Source organism: Sardina pilchardus, chromosome 16 (genome assembly GCF_963854185.1).
Source record: "Sardina pilchardus chromosome 16, fSarPil1.1, whole genome shotgun sequence".
Classification (NCBI taxonomy): Eukaryota; Metazoa; Chordata; class Actinopteri; order Clupeiformes; family Clupeidae; genus Sardina; species Sardina pilchardus.
Window position 1 is genome coordinate 17,794,137 of NC_085009.1, and position 25,370 is coordinate 17,819,506.

At 39.3% G+C, this 25,370-nt stretch overlaps 1 protein-coding gene across 2 annotated transcripts; it reads right to left on the reverse strand.

Moving 5' to 3' along the window:
- Window positions 1-1,885: 1,885 nt before the first annotated feature.
- LOC134059489 (protein translocase subunit SecA-like) lies at window positions 1,886-24,612 on the reverse strand. Of its 2 annotated transcripts, none has more exons than XM_062515923.1 (3): window positions 24,484-24,612; window positions 24,144-24,223; window positions 1,886-5,888 (listed from the first exon to the last, which is right to left on the reverse strand). In XM_062515923.1, the coding sequence occupies exon 3, from the start codon at window positions 5,883-5,885 to the stop codon at window positions 2,526-2,528; it is 3,360 nt and encodes a 1,119-aa protein (XP_062371907.1). In that variant the 5' UTR covers window positions 5,886-5,888; window positions 24,144-24,223; window positions 24,484-24,612; the 3' UTR covers window positions 1,886-2,525. The 2 variants fall into 2 exon arrangements, 1 of the variants encoding a protein (XP_062371907.1); XR_009935059.1 differs by lacking the exon at window positions 1,886-5,888 and adding an exon at window positions 17,631-18,397.
- Window positions 24,613-25,370: the final 758 nt, after the last annotated feature.

Genomic DNA, 25,370 nt, shown 5'->3' on the forward strand with positions numbered 1-25,370 from the left:
TAGTAGAAGTAAATCAACCTCATACATTTTTTCCATCCCCCTGTACAATTTTATGTCTTTTTTGATCATTTTGTTTGATTATCTGTAGACCTACATTACATTTCACTACAACTATTGTCTACTACTGTATGTATTTTGGTGTTGATTGTTATTGTAATCTCGGCATCACTGAAAATGAGGACGACCCTCAATGAACTTCCGAAAAAATAAATAGAGGTTGAATGAATGAATGAATGAATGAACATACTGAGCTGAATCGTGTGAGATTTAGAAGATGGAAGGCTTTGTAGCCTTTGTAGTCTTTGTAGATCACCACAGGGAAGGAAAATAGGGAAGTCAAACATCCAGTCAATCAAACCTGTCTTTGTTGATGTTCATGTCCGTAGCCACTGTGTGGACTTTCTGCCATCAAAGCTGAATGGATCAGATCAGTGGCAGTGTGTGCCATTTCTGCTCTAGGTTGCTGCTGAGACCTGTGTGCCCTTGACAGCAACAGACGTATCAGAGAGGCAAGAACAGAGAGGGATCCAGTGGTTACAGACACTAGTAAACTCAATCAACTGTGGTGTGCAATAACACTTCTGTTACAGGGAAATCGTCCTCACATAATGATGCAATTAATATCCCCATCAATTTACTGTAAGAAGCACTTGAACAATGACAATAAATATGGGAATATGTTTAATAATGTTACTCTATGGTACAGTGAATGCTACAGTATATTATTGTTCCTAATTGTATTATGATACAATGACACAGGGTTAAACTGCATTTGTATTGTGAGTCTTCTATCTAGAGAATCATTTAGTTTTGAATGCATGTAAACATTTTGCTTTAGTCTGTTTATGTTTAGTGGTGATGTGTCTGTATACAGGAACAACTAGCTAGCAACCTATTATCACCATCACATAATGTCCTATTTTTCTTGTCACTGGATGTGGACCATTGAATTTGCTTGCGATTCTAAATTGATTTTGACAACATATAGGCTACATTTTATTGACAGCAGAGTATAAAACAACCCAACTCACAATGCTCAAAAATGTAAATAGGCTTTTTTACACAGATTGGTCTTAAGGAAATGGCTACATTAAACCTGTAAATGTCTTTGCAGAAACACACAGACATCATTATGTAACCAACTGTTTTAATGTGCACCAAGCCTCTCCCGTCTCCGAGCAAATTTGTGATTTTATATCCCTGCATTATAAACATGCAGTGTTGAAATACTGTGTAAATGTAGGCCAAAGATTATATGTCATATGCCTGTATAATATACAGCATCCATTAGATACATGTTCTATATCAGAGGGAAAAAAAAACATTTCAGTTCAGAATGAGCCATCATTATCAACAAGACATTAAACAACGTTTTGTGGCAGCAATTAACTTATTTTAGTTTATGCTATTGCTTTTCCAAATAAAGGTAACACAATTTCAGTGCATTTCAGTGATCAGCAAAACTGGAATTGTACAACAATATATGCTGACTTCAGAATGATATTGTGCTAAAAACACGTGACATGTGCTACTTCGAGTTGGCTGAGATCACCTGCAAAACAGTATTTTCAACCCTTAAATATCTTAAACATCAATTTAAATTTAAACATAAATTCAGCCAGTGAAAATGTTTTGTCTAAGGAAAAGACCTGGATTAATCATAGTGACTGTTTACCAGCTCTTCTGCAAAATCTTCAATAATATGTTGCAAAAGAGATTGAAGGTCATTAACATAGGGGTTCCAATACCTCCAATACTACCCTGTACTTTAAGGAAAACATGTATTTATTTACGATACATTATTAAGTCACAAAGAAAATTGATGTCCTCAAAGGTTGGATATTTCCTCATTTTTTTGTATTTTATTAAGGCATTAGGATAAACTTCCAAAAGATTTTATATTCCTCTTTATAGTCAACTTAGGTAACTGTGTACACAAACACACACACACACACACACACACACACACACACACACACACACACACACACACACACAGTACATAACTTTAAATGTACAGCAACATGTAAGACAACCCAACTCAAAATGTTTAAAATGACATGTTGGTTGGGTAGGGAGCAAATATATTTTGTGTAAGTATTGTGATTTTATTTCCCTGGGTCATATAGACATGCAGTGTTGACACATAATTGTAGATGTAGATCACAGACATAATTGTGTAATACAGGGCAACCATTATGATAGATTAATTATGTTTTATATCAGATAAATAAAATGCTATTCATTTCATATTACAGTTTTAAGAGTAACCAGAACATTAATCCTCTGGTATGGTGTTGTCATGCGGCAGAAATATCTTAGTTTATCTCATTGGTTAGTAAAGGTAACACAATTCGAGTTCATTTCATAGGTCGGGAAAGCTAAAATTGTCCAACAATATGAATCGCATTAAAACAGGAATGTTCAGAATGATACGGTATTGTGTTAAAAACAGACAACAAAGTTTTAACAAATGTTTAACTTTGAGTTGGCTGAGACTACTTGCAAAACCTGTTGTTCAATACTTAAATATCTCTAAACAACTTTGAGAAAAATCCAGCCAGTGAAAATGTTGTGTTTAGGGAAAATATATGAGTCAATCCTAGAGACTGAAGGTTTCCCAGCTCATTTACAAAATCTTTAATAACATCTTGCAAAAGAGACTCTATACCCAGTAGAAAGAACACATGACACTGGGTAACCTTTACTCCCCCACCCATGTTATGGGCTACCATTAGCTTGTTCACAGCCTCATTAATGTTCAACTTCAAATGCTTCAGCACTTGCAAACGTGTGCAGAGTTGTTTGGTGAAACCTGTGATGTTTCCAGCGAGTGGATTTGGCCCTGTTATGACCACATTGGTCAATGTCTCCTCAGTGAGAGTTATGGCATGCTCCACTGATTTTCCAGCTTTTTCAAGGTCTCGCAAAGCTACACTGACATACCCTATCTCCTGTTGTTGCATTACTGACAGTGCACGGTTGTACAAAGCAATGAAGTCTTCATCATCTGCTTCCAATGCCAGGGAGTACATCTCAATGCTCATGCTGAAATGCCCTTCAAGTCTTAGTGCATTCCCACATCTGATGTTGAAAGAAACGGCAGAGGATGGAGACCGCCATTTCTCCAGGTGTTTTCGAGCACTTCCCATGACCTCGTCAAATTTTACCTTTAGGGTCTCTTTTGATTCATTCTCATCAAAGCGTGTCAGAAGCCACAGTCCCCAACACTCATGCATCGACTTGACAATTTCACTGAGCATTTTGGAGTTTTTATTCTCTTCATGCATTTCATCCAGCAGTTGAAGGTAATCGAAGAAGAGATCTTCCCGCGTGGCCATTTTAGGGATGTCTCTTTTCAGGTATGATGACAGTCTTTCTCCCACTACGCTGTCTCTTGCTTCTTTTGCAGCACTAATGTTTGATTTTCCTGGAGTGTTCAGATAAGACAGTAGGTCATCAATAGCTATTGCAATTTGTTGCGATGACTTATTATCAGAGCCATCAGTGCACACTGGTTTCAAAGCTTCGATTGGCACAACATTTGTGATTATCTTAACAATGACTGACATTGATAAATGGCTGACACACATGATCATTTGGGCAGAGCCTGGGTTTCCCTGGCGACCAGTGCGACCGAATGCCTGCTGCTCAACTCTGGTGTTCAGGGGTAAGAAAGTTTGTAGAACAAAGAGACCTCCTGCCATGTTCACTTCCTTACAGACTTGAAGGTCTGTTCCCCGACCAGCCAGATTTGTTGCTACAATGACATCTCTTGCTTGAATAGGATTCTCAGTGACTTCACGGGAGTCTGAGTTCTTTGTGTAAGTTTTAAGGTTGACCTCCTGATCTAATTCTTTAATGGCTTTTTCAATAGTCAATGCCCGGTTTATTGTCTCACAGATGACTAGTACAGCTCTCTCTCCTCGATAATGCGTGGATTTGACCTTTTCTTTGACAGCGCTACAGATTGCTTTCAACCACTCTCCCTCCTCACTCAAAATGTTGCCCACTTCTTCAAAAAGTTTCCTTCGTTTGAAAGAAGGCATGGTGCAAGTATGCATGCCATTATAGAGTTCTTGAAGCATTTCAATTTCCTCTTTGTTCCCCAAGGTTCCTGTGACCCCAAACACCTGTCTCTCATACATCTTAAAAAGCCTCACATTGGACATGAAGTTTGTAATGACCGTCATGTTGCTAACCTTGGTCTGATGTTTCATTTCCAAAAACTGTTGAAGCCCATCACCCCACTTCATGTTGCTTTGAATAACACCTGTGCATTGGTAGTCTACGGGGACCACAGTGTCTGCCTGTATAATGTACTCATCACCTAGATCCATCTCTGTGGCCCTAAAGGCATTTTCTACCCAAACCCGCAGCTTGTCATAAATCAAATGCTGGAAGCCTATGATAGGTGAGTTTTCAGGTGTTACATCAGGGGAAGTAAACTGAAGATCCTTTCTAATCTTCTGCTCAACCCAGTTGAAGAGTGTCTGTCTATCTGAGAACAAATATCTCATTAGACCTCCTTTCAGGAACAGTAACGGAATCTCTTGGCGGTCTCCCACTTCTCCATCCTCTATTCTGATCAGCTTCTTTAGAGTCCCATCCTCCTCTTCAGAAAACAATCTGAAGCAATAGTTAGGATTTGTTTCTTCAGCCAGTCTGAAAAAGTCAATGATCACAGTTTTGTCAACACATTCAAGTTTTTGAATTACGTTTTCAGCGTTGAGATGTTTCATGTCCTCAGAAAATCCCTTTGGAAAAATACCCTTGTCCTCAGCCACCTTCAAAATATTAAGTGTGTTCATCTCAGATGAAATATCACTGTTTTCCTGTAGAAAATTGATAAAAGGCTGGATGGGCCCTGCTGTTTTCCCACAATTTAGTTTTTCGTGCTGACTCACTAAGAGCCAAATCCTTGACAAAATGATATTCAGATCCTGCATGGCCGGCATCTTGCTGCTCAGGTACACCATCTCCAGACCTTTATCCAACATAAGAGAGTCCACTTCATCCACAATCACACAATGGAATTGTCTGTCCCCCCTTACCTTTTTCCTCATGAAATGGTGTTGAAGCCAGTCACCTGCAAAATTGTCTGTTGTGCCATACACTATGTCACATTTGTAGCATTGTTTTAAGTCCTCTTCATCTGATGTACTGGTGTTATGGTTTACTTTCAGACCAAGTTTTTCATAGAAGGGCTTCCAAGCCTCTGCGTCCCTCTGAGCAAGTACTGGGGAACTGGAAATTATATCGACCTTCTGGCCCTTTAAGGCCCTGTATGCAGCAAACATGGCCACTATGCATGACTTTCCCTCTCCTGTGCGCACCTGCAACAGGTAACTGGACTCAGAAAGAGCCAGGAGGCACCAACTCACCATTTGAATGATACGAGGATTCAATTTCTTCACTTCGCTTACTTGTTTGCACAGATCAAACAGATAACTTTCCATGCTGCCTTTCAGAAATGGTTTCTGGTTAGTTACATTTGACACAATCGTGTTCACCTTGTCAATCAAATGTAAATCAACTCCATGTTCAGAGAGGTCTTCAAGAATTTCCTCAAGACTTTTTTCTCTGGCCTCCCCTAAAATGCTTAAGAGATTGTCATCATCAATATCGTTGTTATTCACCAACTCGATTACATTGCAACCATCTGACCCAAATGTTAGATCTAGATCAATTTGATGAATTTCTATCGTATGTAGTATTTTTGCCATCCATGTGTCCATGAGTCCAGTTTGTAGGTTTTGCCATTTGAAACGTTTCACTAAAGCTTCAGAGAGATTTTCCACATCTTCTTTCTTCCAATGGATGTTTTGTATCAAACTCTGACGTCTAGGAAGGCTCAAGTCCATCTTATAATCAGTTGCATCCATTTTCTGCATCCAAGATAAATAGAGAAATTCAATGCATTGTCATTATGTCTTTGGAATCTGTGGCGGAATATACAGTGAGTGTCACATGCTAAAAAGAGGAATATAAAATCATCTTTTGGAAATTAATGCCTTAAGTAAGAAAAAAAGAGATAGCTGATTTCATTCTCATTGAGCTCATTGCAAATCAAACCAGCTAATAGACTAACTGAAAAGAAAATACCATACCAATCTCTAGGTATGGTAAAGGGTATGTGATGATGTCAGGCTATTTTAATTCCAAAGGATCCTGGATCCATGATATAACTGGCCTTTAAAATAAAAATCTTCTGCCTCTATGGGAATTTAACATATAGGTTCCAATACTTATGGCCCTGTATTTTAAGGAAAAACATTTATTCATTTACGATACATTATTTATTCACAAAGAAAATTGGTGACCTTATGTTTGGATATTTCCCTCATTATTTTATTTAAGGCATTAAGATTCAATTTCCAAAAGATGTTCTTATATTCCTCTTTTTAGTTAACTTTAGCTTGTGTTCTAATACTTATGGCACTCACTGTATAATCTAGTTACAGTAATGAAACAGTACATCCTAACATAGTTCTAATTTGAATAGCAGGTGCCGTCAGCCAACAGTGTCTAATACAGTATGATGAAGTGGCATATACAATAGGAGCATTGTGTATAAAATCAGCAAAATAAGTTTCCCAAGTCATTCAATTAATACTTTTTTCCATAATTTAAAGGTATACTATGCAGGATTGGCGATTTCATCGCCGGTTTCGCTTTCACTTTTTGTTTTCCTTGTTTTATGCTTGCATATTTCTCTGCAGAGCTTCCCCTACAGCTTTAGCGTGTATATTTTACAAAACTCCCCAATCGGTCAGTCTGCCGTGCCTTTCATGAGACTTTACATTAGTGTTAATTTTGTCACCTATTTTTAATTTAGTCGTAGTCTTAGTCATGTGACGAAATCTTCTTTTTAGTCTTAGTCATATTTAGTCATTTAAATATCATTTTTGTCAGTCTAGTTTTAGTCGACTAAAAGTCTCATAATTTTAGTCTCATTTTAGTCAAAAGAAAACTCAAGGTATCTTAGTCAAGTTTAGTCAAAACATTTTAGTCTTTTTTATATAACAAATTACTTTTGAATAGGCTACTATTTCAGTCAAAAATTAGCCTGGCTAGCGCCTACCACTTCTCAAATGAGAGTGGTCTGGCAACCAGACGTTCATTTTCTCGTATTTGAAAAAATGCCCAGATCCGTTCATTGGGCGCCACGGATGTCTATCAAATGCATCTGTGCATTGCTCATCATGGTCTTGCTTTCTCCCCTGTTCTGTGATTGGTCGCCAACATCCGGCGAAAATGTGGGCGTTAGTTTCCAGACTGCCTTAGCAGCGTGAAAGAAATCACTGTGCAAGGCAGTATGGGAACACCCAGGCTAGTCAAAAATAGTGACAGTCAGCTTTGTGCTTCACACATCTCACAGCAGTAGACCCAAAGTAGGCCTACAAATGTTTTACTCCGCTATACTAGATCCTAAACGCCATATTAGTTTCATTAGCTTTCTTGCTAAGTTGCTAGCAAACTTTGCATCATCAGTGTAACTAGTTAAATAGTTAAAAGAACAAAAAAGTCCGCACACTAGGGCTCCAAAATGATTTCTTTTTTTCTTTTATTCACCACATGTGGTGAATAAAAGAAAAAAAGAAATCATTTTGGAGCCCTAGTGTGCGGACTTTTTTGTTCTTTTACTGTTGCCTTTTTTTGAGTCCAGCACCTGCTTTGAAACACTCAGATGTGCGCACCCGCTCTTACACTAGTTAAATAGTTGACATTACTTGCTGAATATAGTCTTATGGATATTCTGAGGGATGTTGATTTGTATATGTATGAGAGAAGCTGCAACTTATGAGTATGTCGTGTTGTGGCATTGTAGTTAGCTTGCTAACTCTGGCAGAAATCTCCGGTGCGCTTGCATGTAGTTTGGTCTTGCAGCAACACTGCGTAGCTTAGCCTAGCGCCCTATATTGGGACTAGCCTAGCCTACAGGAAAGCTACTGTGCATGAACTCATTTGGAAAATTTTGAACTATTAACAGGTAAATATTCTGTCTTCTCATGTTGTAGACAAAAACGAAGAGAGATTTTATCTTAGTTTTTATATCATGCAAAACATTTTAGTCTCGTCTTTTTTCGTCAACAGTAATGCATTTTATTATAGTCTTAAGTCAGTGTTTCAGGACATTGCTTCAGTCTCGTCTTTGTCTCGTCTTCATCTCGAAAAAAAAGGTCGTTGACGAACATACTCGTCTCGTCTCGACGAAATTAACACTACCAGAGCCCATTTATGGAGAGCCGGTCCACTCGTTATTAACGCCATTGTACCAGCATTGTACCTGCAGTTCCTGTTGCAGTTCCACTAGGGGCGATCACGAGCAAGTGATCAAACAATGGGGGTGTATGGGGCTAGACGGCTAAATTGGTCTGTTTCACCTGATTGTCATTAAAAAATCGAAGATTGGATTTTAGTCTCTGCAAGCTCAATATGGGTTATAGGTCGAAAGTCGAATGAACAATTATATGGCCCTTTGGTTTCTCACAGGCTTGGTCGTTGTTGCCCATAACACACTAGCACCCTGCTAATGAATGACGTCATTGACACGTTTGAAAGGCTTTACAGAGCAATTAAGGGACTTAAAAAATCTAATACAGCCGTGTGTATTTTCCTTGACCCCCCTTTCACATGCAACATTCCGATTTCTACACAAAAAAATTATATCCAGAGAAAAGTGGATTTTAGGAGAAACTCCATTCACCTCCATTCATTCTCCACTTGCTCGCGATCGCCCTCTAGTTGCAGTAGCCTACCATGCGGAAGTATTCAGCGAGTGGTCGTTCTCCCCTTATTAGACATTGGCCCTTTCCGAAACCTGCCCCTAAACCCTAGTCCTACACACTTCCACTTCGTTTGCGCGTTCACGCGAGGGTCCGCCACATTAAGTATCATCCGAAACGAATTTTGAGTCGAGTGAAGTGCCTAGGGAGAGGGGCTACCACGCCTCCAGGAGCAAGTCAGCATGGATGCTGTCTTGAAACGCAGGTGCAACCGTTTTCAAGTGTTCATGCAGCTTGCGTATCTCCCTGCAAGTTGTTTTTTGGTCCGTATGACAGCATTTACAGACAAAAGCGTGATTTAAGCTACATTGTAACAACTCATGTTTAGTTTGATACTCAGTAAAATGTGCAAGATCGTACAGAAGTAGGCCGTAATATTTAAACACAAGTGCAGGTCGCATTTACAGCACTTTTATAATTTGATGTTAAATAAAGCATAAAATGCAACTCCTCACTCATAGTAATGAAAGGAGAGAAGAGGGATGTATATCCTAATACACAGGCGTGTCCAGAACATCTTAATTGGCAATTTAATATATATTGCCTTCATAATTTCTATGAAAACGAATATGACGTCAACTTCCTTCTCCCTTCAAGCACATCCGAAATGTAGCGCTGTTTTAACCCCCTAACCCTTCAAATGCGAGTGTTCTCCGCACCCACGAGTGGACTTGAAAAGGAAGTTCACTCGCTAACCGAGTCGAAGTGAGTAGGGATCCGTTTCAGAAAGGGCCAATCTCTGACACTACTTTACATGACACTTCCTGGAGTAGAGCATGGGTGCGTGCCTGAGGTCTCCTGAAGTTGCAAGCATGGTTCTACCGCTACAGACCACTAGGGCGGCCGAAAAAAACACCGTCCGACCGGTAATGACTCATTTAATCATATATAACAGTATTAGTGCAGCAGATTAGTGAAAAAATCGTTCACTTTGGTATAGAAGCATGAAATTTGGCACAGATACTCTCTAAGGGCCATTATTCTGGAAAAAGGCGCTGGCCACTCAAAAATTCAATATGGCGGCCATTTTTCAAGATGGCCGCTATTTCTGTCAAATGCTCATTATGTTGATCGTTCAAACTGTGATGAAGGCACAACATTTTGTGAAAATAGTCTCTTAAGAATGTTTTTTGGAGAACGGTGCATGTCTAAAAATAAATCAAGATGGCCACCACCATTTTTCAAGATGGCCGCCATTTCTCTTAAATCCGCCATTGCTATTCAATAGTTATTATAAATCATTCATCAGTGATCCAAGCATAACATTTGATGTAAATACTCTCTAAAGGACATGATAATGGATGGAAAAAGATGCTTGTCCCAAATTCAAGATGGCTGCTATTTTTAAAGATGGCCACCGTTCCTGTACAATATTAATTATTTAAATTTTTCATATGGTGATGCAAGGCAGAAATACTCATCAAAGAACAGTTTTTGGGGAAAAAGGTACGTGCCACTCAAGAATTCAGGATGACAACCATTTTCAAGATGGCCACCATTTCTGTCAAATAGCCATAATGTCTGCTTTGTCTGCCTCCGCTCCTTTGACCTATCCGGCTTGGTTAAACTTGCCAGGGATATAAAATCCATGCCGGCATAGCTCTCAGGTTCATTAGAGACCACAAGCCTCTCCACCATGACAAGGTGCAGTCCACAGAGTGGAGGGACCACTGTTAGAAAAAGGAAATGTCTTTACACCTTTTTTGAAACAGTCAGTGGATTGTGATGCCCTGAAGGTGTCAGGGAGAGCATTCCACAGATGTCGGGCAGGAGCACAGAAGGCCCAATCTCCCATGGTCCTGAGTCTGGTTCTGGGTATGAGGAGGTGTGAGTGAGTGGAGCGGAGGGAGTGTGTTGTGTTTTGTGGGTTGATTTTTGGGGTGAGATTTGGATGTACTCTCTCTACTTTTGGGATGTAAGTCTCTGCAGACTCTTGCTAGGGATCGTAATGAGAAGTATGTTACAGTAGTCCAATCTGGAGGAGACAAAGGCATGAGACAGCTTTTAGGCATCTGAAAGAGAATGGGGTGGAGTTTGGAAATGTTACGGAGGTGGTAGAAGGTCTTGCAGAGGTGATTTATATGGGCTTCAAAGGTGAGCTGGGAGTCCTTTTTTACACAAAGAGTTGTGACTGTTGATGAGAGGGGGATGTTTGAGCCAGGAAAGGTGATGCTGGTTATGGATGATGATTTGGTTTGCTGAGGGGTGGCAACCAGGATGGCTGTTTAGTTGGAGGAAGGTGTGCTCCATCCATACCTTTATCTCCTCCAGACAGGAGATGATTTGTTTTGATGGGATGACTGTGAGGATGGGGTTGCAGCTGTGGCATTTACATAGAGCTGTGTCTCATCAGCATAGCAGCAGAATGATTTTTTTGCTGACTGATGATTTGGCCAAGGGTGAAATAGAGGATGAAGAGAAAGGGGCCAAGGGCTGAACCCTGGGGGACGCCACAGGTGACTGTGTGTGGATTTGATCTGGAGTGACCCAGGGAGATGTATTCTGTCCGGTTTGTGAGGTATGTTTTGAACCAACTGAGAGCAGTGTCATTGAGTCCAGTCGTACGGTGGAGCCGGTTTAAAACGATGTCATGGTCAAAAGCATCAAATGCAACAGAAAGGTCCAGGGGGATGAGAAGGAAGGGAGAGCCACCATCAGATGAGATGAGGAGGTCATTTTTGATTCTGATGAGGGCAGTCTGTGCTGTGGGGAGAGCAGAAACCGGACTGAAATTAAAAGAGTTGGTGGTCTTGAAGGTGGGTGTTAACTGCTTTCTCAAGCACTTTCGATATGAAGGGAAGATTGGAGGTGGGCCAGTACTTGGACAGGTCTTCTTGATCAAGAGTGGGTTTGTTGAGCAATGGTCTGATTATGGCATATTTTTAAGGCAGGAGGAACGTGACCAGTTTGGAGGGAATGATTTATAATAGTGGTGGTCAGGTGGGTAAGGACAGTGATATGGGTTTTCACCAGGGAGGTTGGGAGAGGGTCCAGGGGACAGGTGGAGGATTTCATCTTCCTGATGATGTTCTGCACCTCTTCAGATGAAATCTCAGGAAAGCAGTTTAGGGGTTGGGAGATGTAGGAGGAACAGTTAGGGTGGGAGGACCCAGAAAGGGCAGAGTGAATTTTAAAAAAACATGAATTTATTTTACTGCTCTTCTGTAATGGCAGTAAGTGTGTGTGTGTGTGTGTGTGTGTGTGTTGGGGGGGGGGGGGGGTTTCAGAAGGTGATTGACAGTGGAGTAAAGCTGCTTGGAATTTCCTGGACTGTTTCTGATGCCATCGGAGTAAAACTGTGATCATACATCTTCGAGGGACTATGAATATTTGAGTTGTTGCTCCCGGTAGTTTGTGGACAGTGAGGCCAGAGGCTTTGAAATGCCGCTCAAGGACCCGTCCTGCTGCCTTCATTTTACAAAGCTCATTTATGAACCATGGAGCTGGGCAGGTGAAGGTGACCATTCTGATTTTAACAGGGACATGGAGATCCAGGAGGCTGCTCAGATGGATGATGTTGAATGTCTGCTACCAAGAGTTCTGGGTGTATGTTTTTTAGGTTTCTGAAACATATATTCTGCTTAGGCTTGGAGAGGCTGGATGGGGATTGCAGATCCATAGAAATGGCCTTGTGATCAGACACACCTAGATCATACACCTGCAGGTTGGTGAGAGTTTGTAATGACCAGGTCCAAGGTGTGTTCCCTGGTGTGTGTGGGGACATCAACAAATTGTTTTAAATTAAATGTTGAACCCCACGTTGAGTTCCACGGCACTGAAGTCACCAGTGTGCCCTGGTTGTGTAATAACATTCACTTTATTAACCACAACCTTCCTTTACACATTAAAGGTATACTATGCACTGTAAATTTTGATAAGTTGACTTTACTTAAAAAATGTACGCAAACTCATTGCCTTGAAAAAAGTAAGTTCAATGAACTTACATTTTTTTAAGTGAACACTGCTTGTTTATTCTGAGTAAGTAACACTTAATAACTTAGACTTTCTAAGTAAATACAACTTATTCATTTTAACTAAATTGTACTTAATTAGCTCATGGTTCTTAGTACTCATATACCAAGAACCCATAGTTCTCATGGAAGCTTGTTTTTTCTGAGTAAATAATACTTAATTAGCTCACATTTTTAAGTGTGTACTACTGACTTCTGGTTTAGTTTACACACAATGACTATACAAGCAATGTATGTAAAAACATCTAACAAAAAAATGAAATGATAAGGTTGGTTTAGGTTAATCACAACATTTCTTTATTTTTAATTATTTAGCATTCACATAGCAAACTACAACATATTTAAAGTAAGAGTGCTTGGACTCCACAGTAAAATGATAATAGTATAATTATTATATAATAATATCAAGCAGAAAATGAATATTATATTATATCAAGCAGAAATAAGGTGCCACCATAACACCTGACAGCAGCTTGGACCCTGGAAATGATGTTAGCCGTCAATCTCCCCAAGAACAGTGAGCACATCAACACATGAGATGGTCCCATCAGTCACAGCGTCCTGTGAAGACATATGCAAAAGAAAGTCTTGTTATCATGTGTTGCTACTAATGAACAAAGCTGTGACCACAATATGAGTCCACCTGAACACTTATCTACTTTCCAATTGTCAACACTTACCAACTGTCCTCCTACCAACTCATCCAACCCCAGCAGGAATAACAGATGAACCAAATGTGACAGTTCAACGAAACCTTATGATACTGGGTTGGAGGAGCTGGTAGAGGACAAGTTGGTAAGTGTTTTCTGTCATAAACTACGGGTTCGCTAACTATGTTGTTGGTGCTTCGATTTATGTGTAGGGACCCTGAGCAAGCTACTGATGAGGTTTGGTGCTGTTTTGAATATTATTTGTTAAAAATGCTATTTCCGAAGTGCTTGCTTACCGCCACAGTAACACTTTAAACTATTTTGGAAAATGTCCAATGGGCCCCCTCCTCACCCAAAGACATTGACAATATAAACATGCGGAATAAGTGGCAATTTCCAATGTGCATTGCATAACATACATACATACATACATAAACCATAACTAGATATGATAACTTGCTTTTTTATTATTATTATTTCCAAGTATACTTACAAATGCTGTGCTGTAGAATTCGCTGGACTTGATCCATGTAAAACAGGAATTCCCTTCAGGACAGGTGCGTTGGGCTATCACAGTCGATGTCTAATGATAAAGACAATAAAGATTAAGACATTCACAAGACACAAACTGCACATTTAGCAAATAGCCTTATCTCTTATTAGCACGAAAAGTGCAGTACTTACAAGTTCATTCAGGGATTTGGTCTGCTTGACAACATCACTATAAGAGAAAAGATCATGTTAACACCAAGCTCAATGACATTTACTCAATTATATCAATAGTACATTAGTAACTAATGTTTTTGCTCAGACAAAATAGGCCTACATTCTTTGTTATGAAATAACATCAAATCAAAGAATTTGAAAGGAATTCCTGTAGCTGCTACCATGATGAAAAGAACTAGTGCTAGCAGCCAGAGCTAATGACCAAGCTGCAATAATTCCAGTTGAAAAAATGCTAGTGCTAGCTAATATGGAAGTCAAACATACTAATCATGCTTCATTCCCTTTAGCTGTTGTTACACTTGCAAACGTGAAACTGGAGTTATTGGCTTTGGAGTTTTTAGAAATAATCGTTTTCAGTGATGAAAACACATGAGCCACGTCCGAAAAGAGTCTTTGGTAGATCTACAGTTTAGTGTTTCTAACAGATAACGTTAGCAACAAACGTTGGGCTAGCGATAGCTAGACGCTAGGCTATGATACTTAAAATCACGGCAGGCACAAGTCACATAGACATCGACATATGCTGAACAAAACTTAATTAGCGTTGAATGATTCATATATAAAGAAAGCAAATCGATTTCAAACTTTTACTCACCAAATGAACATGTAAGTACTCCAGCGATGTCCATGTGTGTTTTGTCGTGTCGTGTCGTGTCGGTTGGTTTCTGCCAGAGGCTTCTGCGCATGCCCAAGAGTTGGACTAGTGTTTTGTGAGTGACCTGAACTTAAAATTATTTAGTTGGTTTGCATTTTCGCTCCCAAAGTACTACTAACTCAAATAAAGTGAGTATTCTCGACAGATTGGTAAAAACTGAGTCAACCCTACTTAATATTTCTTATTAATTTGAATGTTAGAATTTACAGTGTGCAGGATTGGCGATTTCATCACCGGTTTCGCTTTCACTTTTCATTTTCGCTCGTTTTATGCTTGCATATTTCTCTGCAGAGCTTCCCCTACAGCTTTAGCGTGTATATTTTACAAAACTCCTCAATCGGTCAGTCTGCCGTGCCTTTTCATGAGACTTTACATGACACTTCCTGGAGTAGAGCATGGGTGCGTGCCCGAGGTCTCCTGAAGTTGCAAGCGTGGTTCTACCGCTACAGACCACTAGAGCGGCCAAAAAAACCACAGTTCGACCGGTAATGACTCATTTAATCATATATAACAGTATGGAACGAACTGATTAACTGAAAAACGTTGCATAGTATACCTTTAAACTGAACTCTGACAGAAAAGGTGGCCATCTTGAAAATGGTGGCCATCTTGAATTTTTGAGTGGCATACACTTTTTTCCACGAGAATGTTCATTGAAGAAGGTTTGTACCAATCTTGATGATAGCATCATCCTTTCATAAATTGAGGTAAGGATTTAAGAGAAATGGCGGCCATCTTGAAAAATAGTGGCGGCCATCTTGATTTTTTTGAGGGACAAGCACCGTTCTCCATGAAACATCCTTAAGAGAGTATTTTCACAAAATGTTATGTCTTCATCACAGTTTGAACGATCGACATAATGAGCATTTGACAGAAATAGCGGCCATCTTGAAAAAATGGCCGCCATTTTGAATTTTTGAGTGGCCAGCGCCTTTTTTCCAAAAAGTGACCCTTAGAGAGTATCTGTGCCAAATTTCATGCTTCTATACCAAAGTGAACGATTCTCTTGAAATATGCAATTAATCTGCTCCACTATATGGAACGAATTGATTAACTGAAAAACGTTGCATAGTATACCTTTAAATAGAAGCTCAAATAAGCCTAACACAGATAATTAGTCAAACATTGTACATGACCTAAGAATTGTATATGATGTTTTGCTGCTTTTACATATTTTGTTTTAGATCGTATAGGGCCCTAATGTATTTGTCAGGTAAAGTGCAAAGTTTACCAGCATACAGTACAATGTACAAATGTTGTGTGCATGAAATACGGCTATTGTGAGGCTTATGGCAGCATTGAGCTGACTCAGCAATGTTTGCACTTCAATGTCTTCCCAATGATGTCACACTGGCAATAGAGTTATTAAATTAGCTTTAGCTAGACTTAAAGGAATAGTTTGGAATTTTGGACATAGGACCTCATTTCCAACTTAGCCGGGGTGATATAGGTTGGTGAAGACCATTTTCAGCCCTTCCTTGAGTTGCAGCATTCATCTCGTGCTAACCTGGTGCCGAGATAACGCAAGTCAACGGTAACATCCAGCCAGCCACTGAAAACACTCCACAGAACACCCGAAACAAATAAATTATAACGTCACGTCAGACTATCGATGCACATGCCTGTGTTGATAGAACAATGTTAGAAATAAAATTAACCTTGCATCGCATTGCAATAGCCTACTGTACTTTGTTCCCTGTATGGCAGTGGCGGATTAATTTTGAGAAACTAGTCCCTCAAAATCTAATAAATCATTGAGTTGCAAGGTTAGTTTTATTGGTAACACTTTATAATAATGGTACATGAATTCTCATGAACTAATGCATGAATTAATGCATGAATTACGCATTAGTTAATCCATTAATATATCATGAATCATTATGACTTAACATGAATTCACTGATTGCCATTAATGAATTAATACATAAATAACTCATCATCTTAAGCATTAAGTACGGTTGGCACATCATCATGAATCATGATTAATTAAGCATGATCATGATGACTTTTTGTCAGACAAAATTTTGGACATCACTGTCATGGAGAAAAAAGAAAAGTAATTACACATGAATTCATGTTAACTAAATGACATGAATTATCATGAGTTAATTCATTAACTCATGCATTAATTACACATGAAAATCTCATTAATAAACATGAATTAATAGTATGTCATTAATGACATCAGGTATGGACAACAATTCATCTTGAGCATTAGGTACAGTGGGTAAATCATTATGAATATGATCAATTACACATGATCATGGTGATTTCTAGGTTTTTGAAATCTGCTCAAGGGGTAAGCAAGCTATACATTAACTCATCATGAACTAATTAAGACCATTTTCAGAGAATATCGAAGAATCCACATCGTTCAAATATAGGCATGTCCTCATTAGCTAAGCATTATCTTTTCATTAGTTAATCATGTCTGTGGCCCCTCAGATAAAGTGATGAACAGGTGGTGCTTTAAATGCATGAAGTTTGAAGTCATGCAAAAATGGTCAATTTACATTAATTAATGATGAATTACTCATGAGTTCATCATGTTTGTGGCCCCTCACCTAAAGTGGTAAATGGACCCTTCTTTATCACTGGCCAAAGAAGTGATTTTAAAAAGAAATAAATTGTTATATTACATGAATCAAAGATTAAGTGCTCATGAGTTCATCATGTGTGTGGCCCCTTAACTGAAGTGGTAAACAGGTGTTTATTTAACATTGATGAATAGTGTTATTAACAATGAAGAAACTGATATTTAATTTGTTATTTTTAATTCCTGCCAACAGACGCATCAGTGCATGAATCCTACACACATCAAAACACTACTTTTCATACAAAGTTGTAGCACACGAACAATGAAAGAAACAATCCAAGGTTCAACTCAAAGGTTTAAACCTATAAACTTATTTAAAGTTCAACCCAGTCTCATTCTCAAAACGTTTCCCTGGGAAAATGTTTGCAGACCCAGCAAAACGTACCTCTAGGTACATTTCCAAAACGTACCTCCAGGTACATTTCCAAAACGTACCTCCAGGGACGTTTCTGATGCCAGCAGGGGGTGCTAAAGAGCGACGTTTACACATTGTTTACTACAGTTAGGTCTGGTCAAATATTCAAATGTAAACATGACAAATAAAGTATCACAGTATCAAATCCCTCACAATACAAAAACAATGTCATGGTGAGAGCAAATTCAGTTCCGTTGGATTCAAATAATAAGCAAAGTCCCTTTTGGTATAAAAGAAAAAGTAGAAAGTCTCGTTTGGTATAAAAGTACAATTCAAACGTCCCTTATGGTATTAAAGCAAAATTCAAAAATAGTTTCCGATGTGCTCCTTCCTGCGTGGGAAAATAACTGCTTATCCGTAATCCACGTGCGATGCTGGAAGTTCACGCAGACGGGGAAGAAACCTTGCAGCAGTTGGCCACACATTCCAAAACGTACCTCCATGTACATTTCCAAAACGTACCTCCAGGTACGTTTCTGATGCCAGCAGGGGGTGCTGCTGGGTGGGTGGTCGACACGCGTAATCTCTTGGGACAGGCTCGCCATCGTAGTTGGTCTGAAATCCACTGAATCTCTATCCCGTTATAAGAACCAATCTACACAGAAAAGAGTAACAGTTACCATCAGACATTTATTTTCTATGAGATCTCATTTAAACTTTCTTTTCTTATAGCATCAAACTCTCAACAGGCATAACGCCGTAATACTGCCATAAAAGGAGACAACATCTCAGCTGCAGCGTACTGATAACTAGCACAATTGAATAGAATAGAATAGAAGAATATATACTTTCTTGATCCCGTGAGGAAAATTTGTTTCTCTGCATTTAACCCAATTTAACCGAATTAGTGAACACACACACACACACACACACACACACACACACACACACACACACACACACACACACACACACACACACACACACACACACACACACACACACACACACACACACACACACACACACACACACACACACACACACACACACACACACACACACACACACACACACACACACACAGTGAGGGGAATCACACACTAACCCAGAGCAGTGAGCTGCCTGCCCAACCAGCAGCGCTCGGGGAGCGGAGAGGGGTTAGGTGCCTTGCACAAGGGCACTGATTTCAGCCGTGGTGGACTGCTCGGGGATCGAACCGGCAACCCGGTTACAAGTCCGAAGCCCTAACCAGTAGCAGCTACACCACGGCTGCCCCAATAGTTAGCCAGCACGGCTAACAAACCTTGAGCAGACAGTATGTACATATAAATAGTTCGGAAACACACCCATAATTCACAAGGAAAATGTACAACAAGACATGTTTCACTTTAAAGTAGCCTATCAACTAACTGTCGAACTTGCATCAATTGCTGCAAGCTAATATCACAACGGGAGTTCAATGAACACATTAGCTATGCAGATTTACGTGAGTTACATTAAAAGTTTAAACCAAAACAACCAAAGAAAATGTGGAACTAGCTGCTACCACTCAATTTCAACAAATACAAGTGTCTAGTGTTGCTGTAAATGCTTCAACTGGGTTTGTGAGCTTTCTAAGTCTCCAATTCACCGTAAGATTGACTATTCACATGTAATCCACTAACGTGATAAACAATAAACTTACCGAAGCTCTTCTCTTGTTAAAACAAAATGGAAAGATCCTCTTGGCGCGATATATAACGAAGTAAAGTTAAGAGGTAGTAAAAACGATTACTCAAATGTTTAGTTATAATGCAAGCACTTCTCTCAAGTTCGAAACCGTGGCGTCCGTTCATTCATTCCAGAATCTACCTAGAGAGGGAAATTCAAATTTCCGCGCATGCGCGGTGCATACTGGCACTGAATCTACAGGGCAGGTTCGAATAGACCCCTGCTGAGCCTACGTCACTACGTTCGCTGGCGGCAAAACAACCATCAACTGCCATCAGCGACAACGCTAAACTCATCCGATATGTCATTGTATTGTAAATCTTAGACATGACCATTTGGGACATAGTTATATATCTAATGATCATACACCCGCCACTTCTCCTTACTGTATACGCTCGGTTTTTCAATAACGTAATTATAAATATCTGGCCATTCAACGGAGGGCAATCTTGCTACGTCTTCTTTCCATTCACTTAGAATGGGGATCTGTCAGAATGATCCCACCTGATAACGTACGTTTTTTCAAAGTTTTTTCAAATAATCCTCCCAATCCCGTACACTGAGTGTATGTACATACTGTTTTATATCGTTAGCCATTTCATCAAAGGTTAATTACGGACTAATTTTAGCCGCATTACTAGTGCTTTTCAATGGCCGTCTAACTTTTCTGCCGCCACTGACGTCACGCCACTCCGAATGTTTATCCGTTGTGAAGGGGTCTATAGACCCCTGCTGAGCCTACGTCACTACGTTCGCTGGCGGCAAAACAACCATCAACTGCCATCAGCGACAACGCTAAACTCCTCCGATATGTCATTGTATTGTAAATCTTAGCCATGACCATTTGGGACATAGTTATATATCCAATGATCTATACACCCGCCACTTCTCCTTACTGTATACGCTCGGTTTTTCAATAACGTAATTATAAATATCTGGCCATTCAACGGAGGGCAATCTTGCTACGTCTTCTTTCCATTCACTTAGAATGGGGATCTGTCAGAATGATCCCACCTGATAACGTACGTTTTTTCAAAGTTTTTTCAAATAATCCTCCCAATCCCGTACACTGAGTGTATGTACATACTGTTTTATATCGTTAGCCATTTCATCAAAGGTTAATTACGGACTAATTTTAGCCGCATTACTAGTGCTTTTCAATGGCCGTCTAACTTTTCTGCCGCCACTGACGTCACGCCACTCCGAATGTTTATCCGTTGTGAAGGGGTCTATACGGCCGTGTGCAGGGCTGAGCCCTGAGCCTCGCAAGTCATCATGAATCCCAGACTCGGCACGCAGTCGGCTTCGGACCTGTGAAAAGCTGGGCATATATACATAAATATCAAGTAGCAGGAGATTTGAGCTCAATAGTTATCACGCTCGACTTTCGCTCCTAGGCTCAGGGCTCAGCCCTGCACACAGCCGGATTCGAACCTGCCGTGTAGATTCAGTGCCAGTATGCACCGCGCATGCGCGTAAATTTGAATTTCCCTCTCTAGGTAGATTCTGGAATGAATGAACGGACGCCACGGTTTCGAACTTGAGAGAAGTGCTTGCATTATAACTAAACATTTGAGTAATCGTTTTTACTACCTCTTAACTTTACTTTGTTATATATCGCGCCAAGAGGATCTTTCCATTTTGTTTTAACAAGAGAAGAGCTTCGGTAAGTTTATTGTTTATCACGTTAGTGGATTACATGTGAATAGTCAATCTTACGGTGAATTGGAGACTTAGAAAGCTCACAAACCCAGTTGAAGCATTTACTGCAACACTAGACACTTGTATTTGTTGAAATTGAGTGGTAGTTCCACATTTTCTTTGGTTGTTTTGGTTTAAACTTTTAATGTAACTCACGTAAATCTGCATAGCTAATGTGTTCATTGAACTCCCGTTGTGATATTCTTGCAGCAATTGATGCAAGTTCGACAGTTAGTTGATAGGCTACTTTAAAGTGAAACATGTCTTGTTGTACATTTTCCTTGTGAATTACGGGTGTGTTTCCGAACTATTTATATGTACATACTGTCTGCTCAAGGTTTGTTAGCCGTGCTGGCTAACTATTGGGGCAGCCGTGTTGTAGCTGCTACTGGTTAGGGCTTCGGACTTGTAACCGGGTTGCCGGTTCGATCCCCGAGCAGTCCACCACGGCTGAAATCAGTGCCCTTGTGCAAGGCACCTAACCCCTCTCCGCTCCCCGAGCGCTGCTGGTTGGGCAGGCAGCTCACTGCTCTGGGTTAGTGTGTGATTCCCCTCACTGTGTGTGTGTGTGTGTGTGTGTGTGTGTGTGTTCACTAATTCGGTTAAATTGGGTTAAATGCAGAGAAACAAATTTTCCTCACGGGATCAAGAAAGTATATATTCTTCTATTCTATTCTATTCAATTGTGCTAGTTATCAGTACGCTGCAGCTGAGATGTTGTCTCCTTTTATGGCAGTATTACGGCGTTATGCCTGTTGAGAGTTTGATGCTATAAGAAAAGAAAGTTTAAATGAGATCTCATAGAAAATAAATGTCTGATGGTAACTGTTACTCTTTTCTGTGTAGATTGGTTCTTATTACGGGATAGAGATTCAGTGGATATGGAAATGTACATGGAGGTACGTTTTGGAAATGTACCTGGAGGTACGTTTTGGAATGTGTGGCCAACTGCTGCAAGGTTTCTTCCCCGTCTGCGTGAACTTCCAGCATCGCACGTGGATTACGGATAAGCAGTTATTTTCCCACGCAGGAAGGAGCACATCGGAAACTATTTTTGAATTTTGCTTTAATACCATAAGGGACGTTTGAATTTTACTTTTATACCAAACGAGACTTTCTACTTTTTCTTTTATACCAAAAGGGACTTTGCTTATTATTTGAATCCAACGGAACTGAATTTGCTCTCACCATGACATTGTTTTTGTATTGTGAGGGATTTGATACTGTGATACTTTATTTGTCATGTTTACATTTGAATATTTGACCAGACCTAACTGTAGTAAACAATGTGTAAACGTCGCTCTTTAGCACCCCCTGCTGGCATCAGAAACGTCCCTGGAGGTACGTTTTGGAAATGTACCTAGAGGTACGTTTTGCTGGGTCTGCAAACATTTTCCCAGGGAAACGTTTTGAGAATGAGACTGGGTTGAACTTTAAATAAGTTTATAGGTTTAAACCTTTGAGTTGAACCTTGGATTGTTTCTTTCATTGTTCGTGTGCTACAACTTTGTATGAAAAGTAGTGTTTTGATGTGTGTAGGATTCATGCACTGATGCGTCTGTTGGCAGGAATTAAAAATAACAAATTAAATATCAGTTTCTTCATTGTTAATAACACTATTCATCAATGTTAAATAAACACCTGTTTACCACTTCAGTTAAGGGGCCACACACATGATGAACTCATGAGCACTTAATCTTTGATTCATGTAATATAACAATTTATTTCTTTTTAAAATCACTTCTTTGGCCAGTGATAAAGAAGGGTCCATTTACCACTTTAGGTGAGGGGCCACAAACATGATGAACTCATGAGTAATTCATCATTAATTAATGTAAATTGACCATTTTTGCATGACTTCAAACTTCATGCATTTAAAGCACCACCTGTTCATCACTTTATCTGAGGGGCCACAGACATGATTAACTAATGAAAAGATAATGCTTAGCTAATGAGGACATGCCTATATTTGAACGATGTGGATTCTTCGATATTCTCTGAAAATGGTCTTAATTAGTTCATGATGAGTTAATGTATAGTTTACTTACCCCTTGAGCAGATTTCAAAAACCTAGAAATCACCATGATCATGTGTAATTGATCATATTCATAATGATTTACCCACTGTACCTAATGCTCAAGATGAATTGTTGTCCATACCTGATGTCATTAATGACATACTATTAATTCATGTTTATTAATGAGATTTTCATGTGTAATTAATGCATGAGTTAATGAATTAACTCATGATAATTCATGTCATTTAGTTAACATGAATTCATGTGTAATTACTTTTCTTTTTTCTCCATGACAGTGATGTCCAAAATTTTGTCTGACAAAAAGTCATCATGATCATGCTTAATTAATCATGATTCATGATGATGTGCCAACCGTACTTAATGCTTAAGATGATGAGTTATTTATGTATTAATTCATTAATGGCAATCAGTGAATTCATGTTAAGTCATAATGATTCATGATATATTAATGGATTAACTAATGCGTAATTCATGCATTAATTCATGCATTAGTTCATGAGAATTCATGTACCATTATTATAAAGTGTTACCGTTTTATTTCTAAAATTATTCTATCAACACGGACATGTATATCGATAGCCTGCCGTTTTAATTGACTTGTCTCGGGTGTGCTGTGGAGTGAGTAAGACTGTTTTGGATGTTACCGTTGAAATGCGTTAGCTCAGATACCAGCGTTAGCAAAGGGGAACGCTGCAACTGAAGGAAGGGGTTAAACGCGATAAAAACGGTCTCCACCGACCTATATCACCTCGGTAAAGTTGGAAATGATGTCCTATATCCAAAATTCCGAACTATTCCTTTAAGACATTGCCCATCAGACATTTTTCAGCATTGTTTCTATCTTGCACTGTACATCATTTCATCCATGACCAGTACTACTACACATTGGCATATGCCCAAGATTGTTCAAAGAGCATATATTCATACAAGGAAAATATGTGGAAAATACCTGATGCTATCTCATCATATTTCCATATGAATCTCTTCAGACATTCCTTCTTCAGTCAGTCTGCATGTTTTGTGTTTGTCCTGAAACATGAATGTTAACAGATAGAATGTCTTGATTACGTTGAATAATTCTGGTATAAAAGTGGCAGGCTTTCAAATATCAGAGTGTGTATCAAACTTTTCTTACAAACATACAGTATCTTGTCAAATGTGTTTCAATATTTCACAGAATTCTTCCTTATCCAATCAAACTAAACAGGAAAGAGTTAAAGAACTTCTGCAATATGTTTCAGAAATTCTATCACATATGATTTATATCACCAATGAGATGCCATCCTTACCAGCATGTTGAGTCATATTTCAGCTCCATGTCACTGCCCAAATGTATCTCCTGACAGTCAGCTGGATACAGAGGTTTTATGCCATTCAAAAGGGAACTGCCCAAAAAGTTACAGATACCATCATCCTGCATGGTTTGCTTCAACAAACCTGTTATATATGCCATTGCTAGCTTACGTCTTCACAAAACGTGGCATTTCATTAGTAGAAGTTTCCGGGTTTGTCTTGGTGCTTCTGGTAAATCACATGGTTTACGATAGGTTAACCTGGCGAGTACCACACCTGATCACAAAAATAAACAAACATCCATTGCCGGGTGATTTTGGAATGTGAAAGAACATGTTAGACAATGTCTTTTTACCAAATGTCTCTTACATTGTTCAAACACAAATAATGACTCTTTCCAAATATACAGTGCCCTCCAAAAGTATTGGAACACATGCTTAAAGTTAAATGTAAAATCATCTTTTGGAAATTGATCTTAATGCCTTAAATGAAACAATGAGGAAATATTCAACCTTTATAGACATCAATTTTCTTTGTGAATGAATAATGTAAATAAATAAATGTTTTCCTTAAAATACAGGGGTCATAAGTATTGGTACGCCCATGTTAAATTCCCATAGGGGATTTTTATTTTTAAAGGCCAGTTATTTCATGGATCCAGGACACTATGCACCCTGATAAAGTCCCCTTTGCCTTTGGAATTAAAATAACCCCACATCAACACTATACCCTTCACCATATAAGAGATTGCTATCCTTGTCGCTCGGACCATCCTGAGGCGTTCAAGGATAGGAGACTGACCCGGGAGCATTCTCTGCTATTTATTAACGCAGGTCGTTCTGCCTCCGGAGGTCATGGACATGACTATTTTGACATATGGTCT

Bases quoted from the DNA above. Each gene is read 5' to 3' on its own strand.
- LOC134059489 (XM_062515923.1), bottom strand. From the start codon at position 5,885: ATGGATGCAACTGATTATAAGATGGACTTGAGCCTTCCTAGACGTCAG.